General features: G+C 43.6%; 1 protein-coding gene across 2 annotated transcripts in view; it reads left to right on the top strand.

Annotated features, from left to right (window-relative positions):
- Positions 1 to 8,540: 8,540 nt before the first annotated feature.
- The window catches only part of rfk (riboflavin kinase), a 30,925-nt gene continuing 24,373 nt past the window's right edge, over positions 8,541 to 15,092 (top strand). For both annotated transcript variants that reach the window (XM_063069181.1, XM_063069182.1), the window contains exon 1: positions 8,541 to 8,829. In XM_063069181.1, coding sequence (XP_062925251.1) covers positions 8,748 to 8,829 — 82 coding nt within the window. In that variant the 5' untranslated portion in view covers positions 8,541 to 8,747. The remainder of the gene's footprint in view (positions 8,830 to 15,092) is intronic.

Raw genomic sequence — 15,092 nt, 5'->3', positions numbered from 1 at the left:
AAATTGCTAATACAAAAAGGCACAGTTTTAAGGTGCTTGGAAGTAGTTACAGAGGAGAAGTCAGGGGTAAGTTTTTTATGCAGTAAGTGGTGAGTGTATGGAATGGACTGCCGGTGATGTAGGTGGAGGCGGATACGATAGGGTTTTTTTTAAGAGACTCCCGGATAGGTACATGGAGCTTAGAAAAATAGAGGGCTATAGGTAATTTCTAAAGTAAGTACATGTTCAGCACAGCATTGTGGGCCGAAGGGTGTGTATTGTGCTGTAAGTTTTCTGTTTCTATGTTTCTAAGAGGGAATTCATAGCAATTATTGTAATCAAAATTAATTGATCACCTAAAACATATTTGGCATAATGATGTTTCATAGCAACTTTTTGGTTTATAATTTTCTTGTGTCTTTCAGGAAGATGTTGGCTGAATGGTTTCAAAGTTACTTAAGGCATATTTGAAGGAATTTTGAAAGAGGTATTAAAAATGATAATTATTATTAACTTATTAAGACTTAATTAAAGACTTATAAGTACTTTGAGCTTTTAGGGGATTTAACCGTGAAGGTCATAGGGATTGCTAAACAATGAGTTGAACTGGACTGTGAAAGTTTCTCAGCAACCAATCATTTAAAAGGTGATGAATGATCTTGTGCTCATTGTTAGCAGAAAAGAGAAACAGAGTATTTGACCTTAAAGTTAATAGATCTCCAGGCTGGATGAGATTTATCCCATGCTGCAATGGGAGGAAAGGGAAGGTTTTTTTAAAACTCCTCAAGTGAAGTACCTGATAACTGGAGGTTGACAAATATGGTCTTTTTTTTCAAGAAAGGTAGCAGGGAAAAGCTTGGCAATTACAAGCCCAAGAGCCTTACATCATAGTAGGGAAGATCTGAAGACCAGCACTCATGATCAGTTGGAAAGACAGGGATAATCAGAGATAGGCAGCTTAGCACTGTCAAGGATGGAATTTGTTTAACAAATCTGAATGAATTTTTTGAGGAGGTAACAAACTGCATTAATAAATGCAGTGCAATAGAAGTTGTTTACATGGAATGAATGAATTCAAAGGTCTTCAGTAAGACCTTTGAAAAGGTCCAATATGGCCCATGGAATACAAGGCAAATTGGCCAATTGGATCCAAAATAAGCTTGGTAATAGGAGAGAGAGGCTGATTACAGAAGGTTATTTTTGTGATTAAATTCATGTGATTAGAAGTGTTCCAAGGGAACTCTGCAGGGGACCTTTAAATAAATCTAAATGATTTGAAAGTAAATGTGGGAGGCATGATCATTAAGTTTGCAGATGACACAGTGGATTTGTTGATGAGTACTGGGTTGATCAGAGTGTAGTCTAACACCACAGGGTGATAAGGGTTGAGCGACAGTATTGAAGTTTAATCCTGATGAATGTGAGGTGACGCATTTTGGGAGTATGAATGAGACTAGGACATACACCATGAAAGAGAAGTCCTTGGGGAATATTAAGGAACAGAGGGACCATGATGTGCAAGTCCAAGTATCCTTGAAGGTGATGGAACATGGATAAAAAGGCCTAAGAGATATCGCATTTTCTATCTCAGAGGCTGACATCAGAACATCTTTCAAGAAGGTGAATACTCACAAGGCATCAGGTCCTAGTGGTGTACCTGACAGGGCATGAAAACTTGTGCCAACCAACTGGTGGGAGTGTTCAAGGACATCTTCAATCTCTTGCTACTGTAGTCAGAAGTTACCACCTGTTTTGAAAAGGTGGCAATCATATCAGTGCTCAAGAAAAACAGCATGAGCTGCTTCAACGACTTTTGCCCAGTTGCACTCACATCTACTGTAAAGAAATGTTTTTTGAGAGATTGGTCATGGCCAGAATCAACTCCTGCCTAAGAAAGGATCTAGACTCGCTGCAATTTGCATTTTGCCACAACAGGTCTACACTGAATGCAATCTCACTGGCTCTCCACTTGGCCTTGGACCTCCTGGACAACAGCAATACCTATATCATGTTGCCGTTTATTGATTACAACATAGTGTTCAGCACTATCATACCCTCAGTACTAATCAACAAGCTTGAAAACCTGGGCCTCTGTACCTCCCTCTGCAACTGGATCCTTAACTTTCTCAGTCAGTGTGGATTGGAAATTATATCTCTTCCTCGCTGACAATCAACACAGGTGCACCTCAAGAACGCATGCTTAGACCACTATTCTACTCTCTCTATAGCCATGACAGTGCGGCTAGGCCCAGCTCAAACTCCATCAATAAATTTGCTGATGACACAACTTTTGTTGGTACAATATCAGATGATGATAAGGTGTAAAGGAATGAGATAGATCAGCTGATTAACCCTGCACTCCATGTCAGTACGACCAAGGAATTGATTGTAGACTTCAGGAAGGTGAAGATGAAGGGACATAGACTAGTCCTCATCAAGGAATCAGCAGTGGGAAGGGTAAACAGTTCCAAGTTTCTGGATGTCAACATCTCCAGGGTGCAACATATTGATGCAATTACAAAGAAGGCATGACAGTAGTTATACTTCATTAGGAGTTTAACTCTAGCAAATTTCTACAGATGTACCATGGAGAGCATTCTAACTGGTTGCATCACCATGTGGTACGGAGGGGCCACTGCATGAACAAGCTGCAGCGGATTCCAAAATATACCAGCTCCATCATGGGCACTGGGCTCCCCAGCATCAAGGAGATAGCCAAAAAGTGATGCCTCAAACAAGTGGCATTGATCATTAAAGACTTCCATCACCTACGACATGCCCTCTTCTCATTGCTATCATTAGGGAAGAAGTACAGGAACCTGAAGACACAAACTCAATATTTTAGGAACAGATTTGTCCCCTCTGCCATCACATTTCCAGATGGACAATGAAGTAGCGCAAACTACTACTTATGAAGCAGTACTTCATGTGGATTAATTAGAGTAGAGGAAAGTGAGAGCAAAAACATTGTGAAGTAGTGTTCATGGGTTTGTTCATTATCAATTCAGAAATATATACCGTATATATTTCTTATTGCAATTTATAGTTTTTTAATTTATTGCACTGTACCACTCCACAAAACAACAAATTACATGACACATGCCTGTGATAGTAAACCTGATTCTGATTCTGCCCTTCATTGTTCAGGGTAATGAATATGTTAGCATCTGATAACATTATGGTACCATTATTCTACAAGATGTATTTGTCCATAATATCCTGCACAACAACATTACTTGCTCCCAAAGAGGTTTCAACTCTGCAAAGGTTGAGAGGCATTCTAAGGAAACATAATAAACAAATGCTAAATCCGCCTGCTGGGTGACCTTAGGCACATGTTTAATTCCACCATAAGCATTTATGGTAATAAATCAGTTGTTGCCCTCAGCAGGTAACCCTTCTAGAACCTTTTATTGTTTGAAACTGACAGTAATAAGCCATTGCCATATGTAGTGAATGCATGCATTCAGAATGGAACAGGATCTGTTTTGGCATGTGATAAATATCTTTTCATAAAGAAAGTAAATTTGTAATTGAGATCAAATCATTAGCCATTGTTAATTACCTTCAAAGGTTATAAAGCAATTATTTCCTAACTTGGCTGAAAGTTTTGCATTTGACTCCTTCAGGCCAGTGGGGAAGGAAGGCCTGGATGGATGGACTTGATAGTCCATTACTTGATCTATTACGCCGGGCTACCGTTTGCTAACTTTCATTCCCACAATAGAAATCTCCAATTTTCATTGACTTCAGCAGAGATTAGAAGTCACAGACAGAATAAAGTACTTATATAAAAAATCTCTAATATGGTCTTTGAGAAACCATGTGACCCAGACGCCTCACCAACATATTATTGCATCACCTGTGTGATGATGCCCTTTGGTACAGAATGTTTATACAAGATGTGAAATTCTGACTTTTTTACATACCTTACTAAAAGGACCAGGTCTTAAATTAATATTTCTCATTTCTATTTATAATGGGGAAGTTTATGAAAGCTAAGAAATTTAGGAACGAGAATTTTGAAGAACTGAAACACAGTCACATTACAAAGCAGAAGATGCACTTGGTCTTAAAACGCATGAAGCTGGATAAATCACTGAAGTCTGACTAAGTATATCCTAGGACATTTTGGGAAGCAATTAAGACCATAAGACATAGAAGCACAATTAGGCTATTCAGCCCATTGAGCCTGCTTTGCCATTTAATCATGCTGATATATTTTCCCTCTTTATCACATTTTCCTGCCTTCTCCCCATAAACTCTGGTATCTTTACTTATCAAAAAGCTTGCAAACTCTATTTTAAATACAGTGGATTCCAGTTAATTGGGACATATCAGGACCAGTACGTTTTGGTCCAAACGAGCTGCTGCCCCAATTATCCAAAGTTTCATGGAAATAGTTAGAAAGGGAAAAAAATACAAACTACCATTTAACTGAATAACAAATTATGTATTTAAATGAAGTACAGAACATATTAGAACACAACCAATGTTACTACAATACTATAAAACTGTGTATTCGTTTGTAATGGGTTACTGATGGAGGTACACTGGCATAGTACTTGATTGGTAAACTATTCATTCTTAGCCCTTGAAAGCATTGAGGTTTAACGCTTTTCCCGATAACTGATAATTTATTTTTTTACCAGTTCCTGACATATTTGAACAACACAATACTGTGAAGCAATCCATTGCTTTCTTTGAGCTTGAGAATGTTGTGTGTTTGTAGCAAAGGGTGGCACTATAAACAAAGGCCTGTTTCGTAGGCATTGTAGATACCGCATTAACAAAATTTTTGAAGCAAGGTTACGAGTAGAGATTAAATGCAGCCATGGAAGAGGGGGAAACCATTTTCCCGGAAGAAGGAAGGTACCTCAGAGCACAACAATTTTCAAGACACTTTTCAGTGATGATAACCCTGATTCTGATAAGACAGAGCCAAAGGAACTGGGAGAATGGAATGGAAGCCTTATAAGAGGAAGAGGGAGCAAATATGGGAAAAATAACTGTGAGTTTGCAATGGATATTTGTTCAAATATGTGTCTATGGCCATTCACCTGGGCCTAAACTATGCCTTGTGTTTTGTGGGAAATGTGGAGCAGTCTTTATTTCCATCCAAGTCCCCTGCCCCTCTCTGATATGCCAATAATCATATTGTTATTGCTTCTTTAATTCAAAAATGGAATACATTTGTTGAAATTCTGCACTAGTCTTACTTTCACTGGTCCACTCCTGAGTCTTCCCTTTCCTGGATCTCAGGAGATAGGTTATCACTGAATGTCCATTACGAACTCCTCCAATAGCTCTTCACAACATCCAATGCAATTCCACCATCAGAAACATTTTTCCCACTGCTTCCTCTTCAGCATTCCTATTGCAAATCCTCAGTCTGTTTTTCCCTTCTCATGGCAGTATCTGCTATAACCGCAGAAAACAAAACATCTGTAATTTTGCCTCTTCTCATCTGGAAACCTAAACAGTCCATTCAGGAGAAACAGAAATTCACCTGCATTTCTTCCAATATAGTGCATTGAATTTGGTTTTCATAATGTGGTCTCCTCTAAGTTAGGGAAACCAAATGCAGATTGAGCGATAGTTTCATTCAGTCCACAGAGAGGCTGACCTTGAGTTTCCAGTTGCCTGCCACCTTAATTCTCCATCCTATTCCATTGTTATCTGTCTTTGGCCTCCTGAACCATTTAATAAGGCCTAACATAAACTTGCAGGACAGTAACTACTTTCCCTCTGGGGACATTCTCTCCCTCAGCTCACTCACTAGCTTATTGGCTTGATAGACTTTCTTCACCTTGGTAATCTTGGTCTCATCGGAGACATTCCCTTTCCTGCCCATCCACCACACCACCCCCCCCCCCAACTATCCTCTTTGGTTTAAAGATCTTCCAGCTGAAATGCCAATTCTGTTTCTCTTTCCACCAATGCTGCCTGACGTGCTGTTTCCAGCATTTTGTCCAAAGGTGCTCTCCAATCAACTTGTGTGCAAGTATGCCCAAAACAATATAGGAATTATGGAAGTGGCGTGCAGGATAAGCCTGGGTTTAAGCTACAGGTTATTAAGCCAATATCTCAGGGTGGGATATGAGTCAGGAGATCCAAAACTGAATAATTGATGCACAACTATTAAGAGGGGGGGAAATCATCAGAACTTGGGGTATCTGGAATGGTTACATCTAAATGGTTACATCATCAGAAATTGGGGCAACTGGAATGGTCACATAATCAGAACTTGGAGTGTCTGGAATGGTTACATCTTAACTTTCAGAAGTAAGGAAGCCTGGAAATGTAAGGCCCATTCCTTTAAATAGTGAATAAATCAAGTACGTGCTCATTTTCCTATGAGTGGAAAAGATTGAGGGAACAACTATAGAGGCATACAAAATTATGATTAGTGTAGAAAGCGTAGTTGTAGGAAGCATTGTACAATAGGATTGAATAGGATGTTGGTGAGACTGCACTTGTCGTGATCTGCCCATTTCTAGTTGCCATCCTGTAGAAAGGATGTGACTAAGCTGGAGAGGGTGCTGAAGATATTCACAGGGATGTTGCTGGGACTAAGCATTTTGAGAGAGGAGAAATTGCATGGGATGGCACTGTTTACCCTGGAGTAGAGGGGCTGAAGATTGGCATAATAGAGGTTTATAAGGGCGTAGGTGAAGAGGAATGTCATAGTCTCTTTCCCAGGGTAGGTATGACAAAACTAGAGGCCATAGGTTTAAGTTGAGAGGGGCAAGACATTCACTCAGAGACCTTCATTGTTGTCCTGCTGGAGGGTCTTGGCCTGAAATGTTGACTGCTTATTTCCCTCCATGGATGCTGCCTGTGCTGCAGAGTTAACATAGAACATAGAATAGTACAGCACAGTACAGGCCCTTCGGCCCACATTGTTGTGCTGACCCTCACATATAACCCCCCAGCTTAAATTCCTCCATATACCTGTCTAGTAGTCTCTTAAATTTCACTAGTGTATCTGCCTCCACCACTGACTCAGTTCTTTCAGCATTTTTTGTGTGTTGCTTATTTGTAAAGATTGCAGCAATAATATAGTAGAAGTCAGATCATTCAAATTTCTGTGGTGGGGCTGTTACGTACCCCGTAACTGGGTTGCCAAACCAGCAGAAATGGACCACTCAGTTGGAGTCTGGATTACTGGAACTAAGAAAGTTTTATTAAAGAAATAAGCAACACAGTACTCTAATAGTAAGGATATAAATGCAACAGGTTAGCAATGAATAAACACACATGTACACAGAACTAGGATAATAGGGTCAATCAAGCTCTATCGCAGTCTAGGGTAAAATGATCAATCACAAGTGACAGAGTTTAGTTCAGTTCGCAGTAGTCGCCGTCGTGTCGTTGGGGAGAGAGAGAGTGAATGCTGATATTCAAATCGGATTCAACAGACCTTTGATATTCCTCGCAGTTAGCTTTCGGGCGAGCCCTCTGTAATGTCTTCTGAGGTCACCGACTGTGACCCCTCCGATTTCAGATACGATTGTTCCTCTGCAGTGAACCCAGCACCCAGGCAAGGGTGGACACACACACCAGGTACCCGCCCGACCGTATCTTTCCACCCTGTGCGTCTATGGCTGGTCCCGCGACCAGTCGTCCAAAAAACTCCCACTGACTTGTGGGGGGGCACACCACTTCCAGGGTCTCGTTACCTCGTGGTATCATGTGTCCATTGCCTTAGCGAACCTGTCCCTTTTTATCCCCCTGCTGGGGTATCGCCTGTCCATCACACTTCAAACAGTTCAGGGTTCAAAAGGAGCCGGTCTTGACAATACTCAGACCGGTGTCTCCTTCCATTAAACTCTCTCGTCTCTTCATTAACATTTCCAAATGCTGCTCCATTGTCTTCCTTATCTCTCTCTCCTGAAGACAGGTGGCAGATCAACTGTTGATCCCACTGGTGCTAGCACAGGACAGTTAACATCTTAGTCTATGTGTACTTTTGTAACCCTCTTTCATCACAGGGCACCTTGACAAGGAAAGCAGTACTGTGATGCCAACTCTCCTGCGGACGGGGGATGGTGTAAATTAGCACTATAGGGCACAAGGCCATAAGATTACTGCTCTGGGTGAGAGGGCACTTCGAGCTGCAGCGAGTATGTATGTAACCGCGGAGCCGCTGCGACAAGCTCGGGAACGGATTGGCCGAAGGCACTAGGATCACAGGTCCTCCGGGCAGCAGGGGGCATACGTCGCCGTGCTCTGACTTTGGTCCTCCAGGCCGGCAGCGGTGCAAACGTCACCACAGTCAGCGCGCTTTGACGTTGGTCCTCCAGGCAGCAGAGGGCAAACGTCACCACAGTCAGCGCGCTTTGACGTTGGTCCTCCAGGCAGCAGAGGGCAAACGTCACCACAGTCAGCGCGCTTTGACGTTGGTCCTCCAGGCAGCAGAGGGCAAACGTCACCACAGTCAGCGCGCTTTGACGTTGGTCCTCCAGGCAGCAGAGGGCAAACGTCACCACAGTCAGCGCGCTTTGACGTTGGTCCTCCAGGCAGTGACTCTATCTCCGGGAACTGATACGTCGGAGTACGTAGGAGGAGGGGCAGGGACAGTGAGGGAGAATAAAACGGAAACGCTGCTGTTTAAACGCCGGCTTTTTGAGAAATCCCGCGATTGTCTGGTGGAACTGCTGTAAATTCGGTAAAAGGAAGCGGGAGCTTGGACTGTGGTTGGGAATCTCTCAGCCCTCTTCTGTAATTTAGGCGCATTTTAATCCGAGCTCTACGAAGTGGGGGCCATGAAGAGTTTGCCGTATTTCTGCCGCGGTGAAGTGGTGCGAGGTTTCGGCCGAGGAAGCAAGGAGCTGGGAATCCCCACAGGTGAGCGGCCGGCATCGTCAGCCGGACCAAGCTGGACTACGTTGGCGTTCTTTGTGATAGTTCTGGGACGTTGGTGTTTCCCCAGCGTTATTTAAAGTGGTTTCTTTGACCGAGGTTGGGGTCCAAGATCGGTTGCTCTAGTTACCGGTGTTACGAGTAAACCCGAATTTCTGTCATTGCTCTTTGACTCCATGTCCCCGTTCCCCTTATTGTGATATCAGTGGCAGACTCGCTGTCGATTGGCTGGCCTGGCTGTCTGTCACGAATTGTCCGGGATTATTTACGTCAGGGGTGTCATGGTGATGACGTTATGTCACGTTGCGAAAGAAGCAGTGACTGTTGTAGTCTGGCGTACTGACCTCTACCTTGCCGAGGCACAGCGACAACTCGCGGATACCTCCTCTTATTTACCCCTCGATCGTGACCCCACTAAGGAGCACCAGGCCATTGTCTCCCACACTATCAACGACTTTATCCGCTCAGGGGATCTCCCATCCACTGCTACCAACCTTATAGTTCCCACACCCCGCACTTCCCGTTTCTACCTCCTACCCAAGATCCACAAACCTGCCTGTCCTGGCCGACCTATTGTCTCAGCTTGCTCCTGCCCCACCGAACTCGTTTCTGCGTACCTCGACACTGTTTTATCACCCCTTGTTCAATCCCTTCCGACCTATGTTCGTGACACTTCTCACGCTCTTAAACTTTTCGATGATTTTAAGTTCCCTGGCCCCCACCGCTTTATTTTCACCATGGATGTCCAGTCCTTATATACTTCCATCTCCCATCAGGAAGGTCTCAAAGCTCTACGCTTCTTTTTGGATTCCAGACCTAATCAGTTCCCCTCTACCACCACTCTACTCCGTCTAGCGGAATTAGTCCTTACTCTTAATAATTTCTCCTTTTGCTCCTCCCATTTCCTCCAAACTAAAGGTGTAGCTATGGGCACCCGTATGGGTCCTAGCTATGCCTGCCTTTTTGTTGGGTTTGTGGAACAATCTATGTTCCGTGCCTATTCTGGTATCTGTCCCCCACTTTTGCTTCGCTACATCGACGACTGCATTGGCGCTGCTTCCTGCACGCATGCAGAACTCGTTGACTTTATTAACTTTGCCTCCAACTTTCAACCTGCCCTCAAGTTTACCTGGTCCATTTCCGACACCTCCCTCCCCTTTCTAGATCTTTCTGTCTCTGTCTCTGGAGACAGCTTATCCACTGATGTCTACTATAAGCCTACTGACTCTCACAGCTATCTGGACTATTCCTCTTCTCACCCTGTCTCTTGCAAAAACGCCATCCCCTTCTCGCAATTCCTCCGTCTCCGCCGCATCTGCTCTCAGGATGAGGCTTTTCATTCTAGGACGAGGGAGATGTCTTCATTTTTTAAAGAAAGGGGCTTCCCTTCCTCCACTATCAACTCTGCTCTTAAACGCATCTCCCCCATTTCACGTACATCTGCTCTCACTCCATCCTCCCACCACCCCACTAGGAATAGGGTTCCCCTGGTCCTCACCTACCACCCCACCAGCCTCCGGGTCCAACATATTATTCTCCGTAACTTCCGCCACCTCCAACGGGATCCCACCACTAAGCATATCTTTCCCTCCCCCCCTCTCTCTGCATTCCGCAGGGATCGCTCCCTACACAACTCCCTTGTCCATACGTCCCCCCCATCTCTCCCCACTGATCTCCCTCCTGGCACTTATCCGTGTAAGCGGAACAAGTGCTACACATGCCCTTACACTTCCTCCCTTACCACCATTCAGGGCCCCAAACAGTCCTTCCAGGTGAGGCATCACTTCACCTGTGAGTCGACTGGGGTGATATACTGCGTCCGGTGCTCCCGATGTGGCCTTTTATATATTGGTGAGACCCGACGCAGACTGGGAGACCGCTTTGCTGAACATCTACGCTCTGTCCGCCAGAGAAAGCAGGATCTCCCAGTGGCCACACATTTTAATTCCACATCCCATTCCCATTCTGACATGTCTATCCACGGCCTCCTCTACTGTAAAGATGAAGCCACACTCAGGTTGGAGGAACAACACCTTATATTCCGTATGGGTAGCCTCCAACCTGATGGCATGAACATTGACTTCTCTAACTTCCGCTAGGCCCCACCTACCCCTCGTACCCCATCTGTTACTCTTTTTTATGCACACATTCTTTCTCTCACTCTCCTTTTTCTCCCTCTGTCCCTCTGAATATACCTCTTGCCCATCCTCTGGGTCACCCCCCCCGTCTTTCTTCCCGGACCTCCTGTCCCATGATCCTCTCGTATCCCCTTCTGCCTATCACCTGTCCAGCTCTCGGCTCCATCCCTCCCCCTCCTGTCTTCTCCTATCATTTTGGATCTCCCCCTCCCCCTCCAGCTTTCAAATCCCTTACTCACTCTTCCTTCAGTTAGTCCTGACGAAGGGTCTCGGCCTGAAACGTCGACTGCGCCTCTTCCTATAGATGCTGCTTGGCCTGCTGCGTTCACCAGCAACTTTGATGTGTGTTGCTTGAATTTCCAGCATCTGCAGAATTCCTGTTGTTTGTGGAAGAAATACGTCTGTTCTGATTTTATGTTCATACTCTTAGTTTTATTTAAATAGTGTCTTTTTTAAGAATGATTGTGATACAATTGTCTGAAGACATACGAGCCGAATTAAGCCATCCCTTCAACACACACACAATGCTGGTGGAACGCAGCAGGCCCGGTAGTATTCCTATAGATGCTGCCTGGCCTGCTGAGTTCCACCAGTATTTTGTGTATATTGCTTAAATTCCCAGCACCTGCAGATTTCCTCGGGTTTGCGTTTTTAAGCCATTCCATCGTGGCTGATTATTGCTCTCAGCCCCATTCAGCTGCCGCCTTTCTGTAACCTTTGACATCCTTACTAATCAAGAACCTATTAGCCTCCGTATCCCCAAAGACTTGGCCTGCACAACTGTCTGTGGCAAAGAATTCCAAATTTCACCAACCTGTAACTAAAGAAAAATTTCCTCATGTCTGTTCTAAATGGGTGTCCTTCAATTCTGGTCCTAGACTCCCCCACGATAGGAAACATCCACTTTATCCAAACCTTTCTAGGCTTCAATGAGATTCCTTCCTCCCCCCCTCCCCCAAATTCTTCTAAACTCCAGTGAGTACAGGCCCAGAGCCATCATATGCTCCTCATATGTTAACCCTTTCTTTCCTGGGATCATGCTTGTGAACCTCCTCTAGACCTTCTCCAATAGCAGCACGTCCTTTCTTAGATAACGGGCTGAAAACTGCTCACAATATTCCTTGTGATCCGACCAGTGCCTTATAAACCCTCAGCATTAAATCCTTGCTTTTGTATTCTAGATGTTTCAAGATGAATGCTAACATTGCATTTGCCTTCCTTACCACTGACTCAACCTGCAAGTTGACCTTTAGGCAATCCTTGATGAGGACTCCCAAGTCCTTCTGCACTTCCAGATTTTTTTTTATAATTTTCTCCCCATTTACAAAGTAGTCCACACCCTTATTCCTTTTGCCAAAGTTAATCACCGTACCTTCCCAACATTATATTCTGTCTGTCACTTCTTTGCACATTCCCCAAATTTAAGTCCTTCTGCAGTAACCCTACTTCCTCAACACTAATTGCTCTACCTCTTATCTTTGTATTGTCATCAAAATTGGCTACAAAACCATCAATTCCTTCATCCAAATCATTGACATACAATATGAAAAGAAGCGGTCCCTTTATTCCCATTCTTTGCCTCCTGCCAGTCAGCTAACCTTCTATACATTCTAATATCTGTCCTGTAATACCGGCTGGTGGTGTAGTGGCATCAGTGTCGGTCTCCGGGACAGAAAGTCCTGAGTTCGAATCCAGCCAGCTCCCCTGCACGCTTTCCATCCATGCTGGGTTATGAGCTGGTGATCTCTTTGGAAACTCACCCAGCAGAAGGCAATAGCAAACCACTGCTGTAACTTGCCTCGTACGCGGTTCCCCACTACGTCAGAGAGGCATGGAGGGAAATTGTCTGCTAACTGGAGAAACTCCGGATGCGATGTACCTTTTTTTTTCCTGTAATACCATGGACTCTATCTTGTTAAGCAGCTTCATGTGCAGCACATTGTCAAAGGCCTTCTGAAAATCCAAATAAGCAACATCCACTGACTCTCCTTTGTTTATCCTGCTTTTTATTTCCTCAAAGAATTTCAACAGATTTGTCAGACAAGATCTTACCTTAAGAAAACCATGCTGACTTTGGTCTATTTTATCATGTGCCTCCAAGTACCACAGTACTTCATCCTTGTTAATAGACTCCAACATCTTCCCAACCTCTGAAGTAAGGTTAACTGGCCTATAATTTCTTTTCTCCTGCCTCCTTTTCTTAATAATAGTGGAGTGACATTTGCAATTTTCCAGTCCTTGGGGACCATTCAAGAATCTAGTGACTCTTGAAAGATCATTACTAATGCCTCCACAATCTCTTCAGCTACCTCTTTCAGAACCCTAGGGTGTAATCCGTCTGGTCCAGGTGACTTGTCTACCTTCAGACTTCTCAGCTTCCTAAGCACCTTCTCCTTAGTAACAGCAATGACACTTGTTTCTGCCTTTTGATTCTCTTGCCAGTTCTGGCATTCTGCTAGTGTCTTCAATGGTGAAGACTGACACAAAATACTTGTAAAGTTCTTCTGCCATTTCTTTGATCTCCATTACGACCTCTCCAGATTCATTTTCCAGTGATCAAATATCCACTCTCATCTCTTTTAATCCTTACATATCTGGAAGAACTTAGCTAGCTTACCTTTATATTTCATCTTTTCTCTGTGGCTTTTAGTTGCCTTCTGTTGATTCTTAAATTTCTCAATCCTTAGCACTTTTTTTGCTATATTTGTGCACTCTTGATTTTGTGTAGTTTGTGACTTTCCTTATCAGCCTCAACGTCCCTTTAGAATGCTTTATTTTATGTACCTTTCCTGTGCCTTCTGAATTTCTCCCAGAAATTACCGCCATTGCTGTACTGTTGTTATTCCCCCCTGTCCTTCCAGTCGACTTTGCCCACCTCCTCTCTCGTGCCCCTGTGATTCCCTTTACTCAACTTCCTGCCATTTGCTGAATAAAACAAAAGCAATAGCATGCACTACAGAATTGAGATAAGACATCATTTGTCAAAGGAGCATCAAGGAGGCTTCGTAACGACCATGAAACATGCCAGTAAATATCAATCATTCCAACCTGACAGCACCACTCCATAAATTCCTCAGGTTACTGTCCTTTATCTAACAATCTTATGGTGCATCAATTGTCGTACTTGGGCACTCCACCAGAGTGCTGGAGGTGGTGTGGTGCGACCTCCATGCTGGAGTTGCTGCTATGGCCCCCGTCTTTCTCCCCCCCGCTAGTGCTCACTTGGCAGAAGACAAGCTGTATTGTGTTCAGTTGCAGACTGCTGCAACTTCATGGGCTGGTGGACTTGAACTTTTTTTTTTGGTGTGACTATTTTACTGTTTTCTTGTATGTCCTGTGTATGATGATTGGTACCGTGTTTTGCACCTTGGCCCAGAGTAAGACTGTGTTGTTCGGCTGTATTCATATATGGTTGAATGACACACTTTGACTTGAACTTGGCTTTCCTTTGAAGGTCAAATGCGAGTGATATTCTCTGGTGATTGCACAATGTTGCAGCAAATGAAGTGGTCTTATTTTACATGCAGTGAGACCTAAATAAGGTTCAAGCTAAGTGACACATTAACACCATTGAATGTGTCTGCCATTCATGGTGCATATACAGTTCCTATAAAAAATATTCATCTCTTTTCCCCCCCCCCACCCCAGAAGTTTTGTGGTTTATTGTTTTACAACATTGAATTACAGTGGATTTAATTGGGCTTTTTTGACAATCATCAAAGAAGAAGACTCTTGTGTCAAAGTCAAAACAGATCTCTACAAAGGTGATCCTAAATTAATTACAAATTGTAAGTCAAAATAATTGCATAATTATTCACTCCTTTTAAGTCAGCATTTAGTTGATGCGCCTTTGGTAGGAAATTACAGCCTTGAGTCTATGTAGATAGGTCTCTTATCAGCTTTGCACATTTGAGCACTGCAGTTTTCTCCATTCTTCTTTACATAACTACTTAAACTCAGATAGCATGGGGATTGTGCGTGAACAATGAGTGATCATGAGTGAACAGTCCTTTTCAAGTCCAGCCACAAATTTTCAGTTTGGATTGAGGTCTGGACTCTGGTTTGGCCACTCCAGGGTATTAATTTTGTTGTTTTTAAACCATTTCTGTA

This window comes from Mobula hypostoma, chromosome 16 (genome assembly GCF_963921235.1).
Source record: "Mobula hypostoma chromosome 16, sMobHyp1.1, whole genome shotgun sequence".
Lineage (NCBI taxonomy): Eukaryota > Metazoa > Chordata > Chondrichthyes > Myliobatiformes > Myliobatidae > Mobula > Mobula hypostoma.
This window is presented reverse-complemented; position numbering and strand designations above follow the sequence as displayed.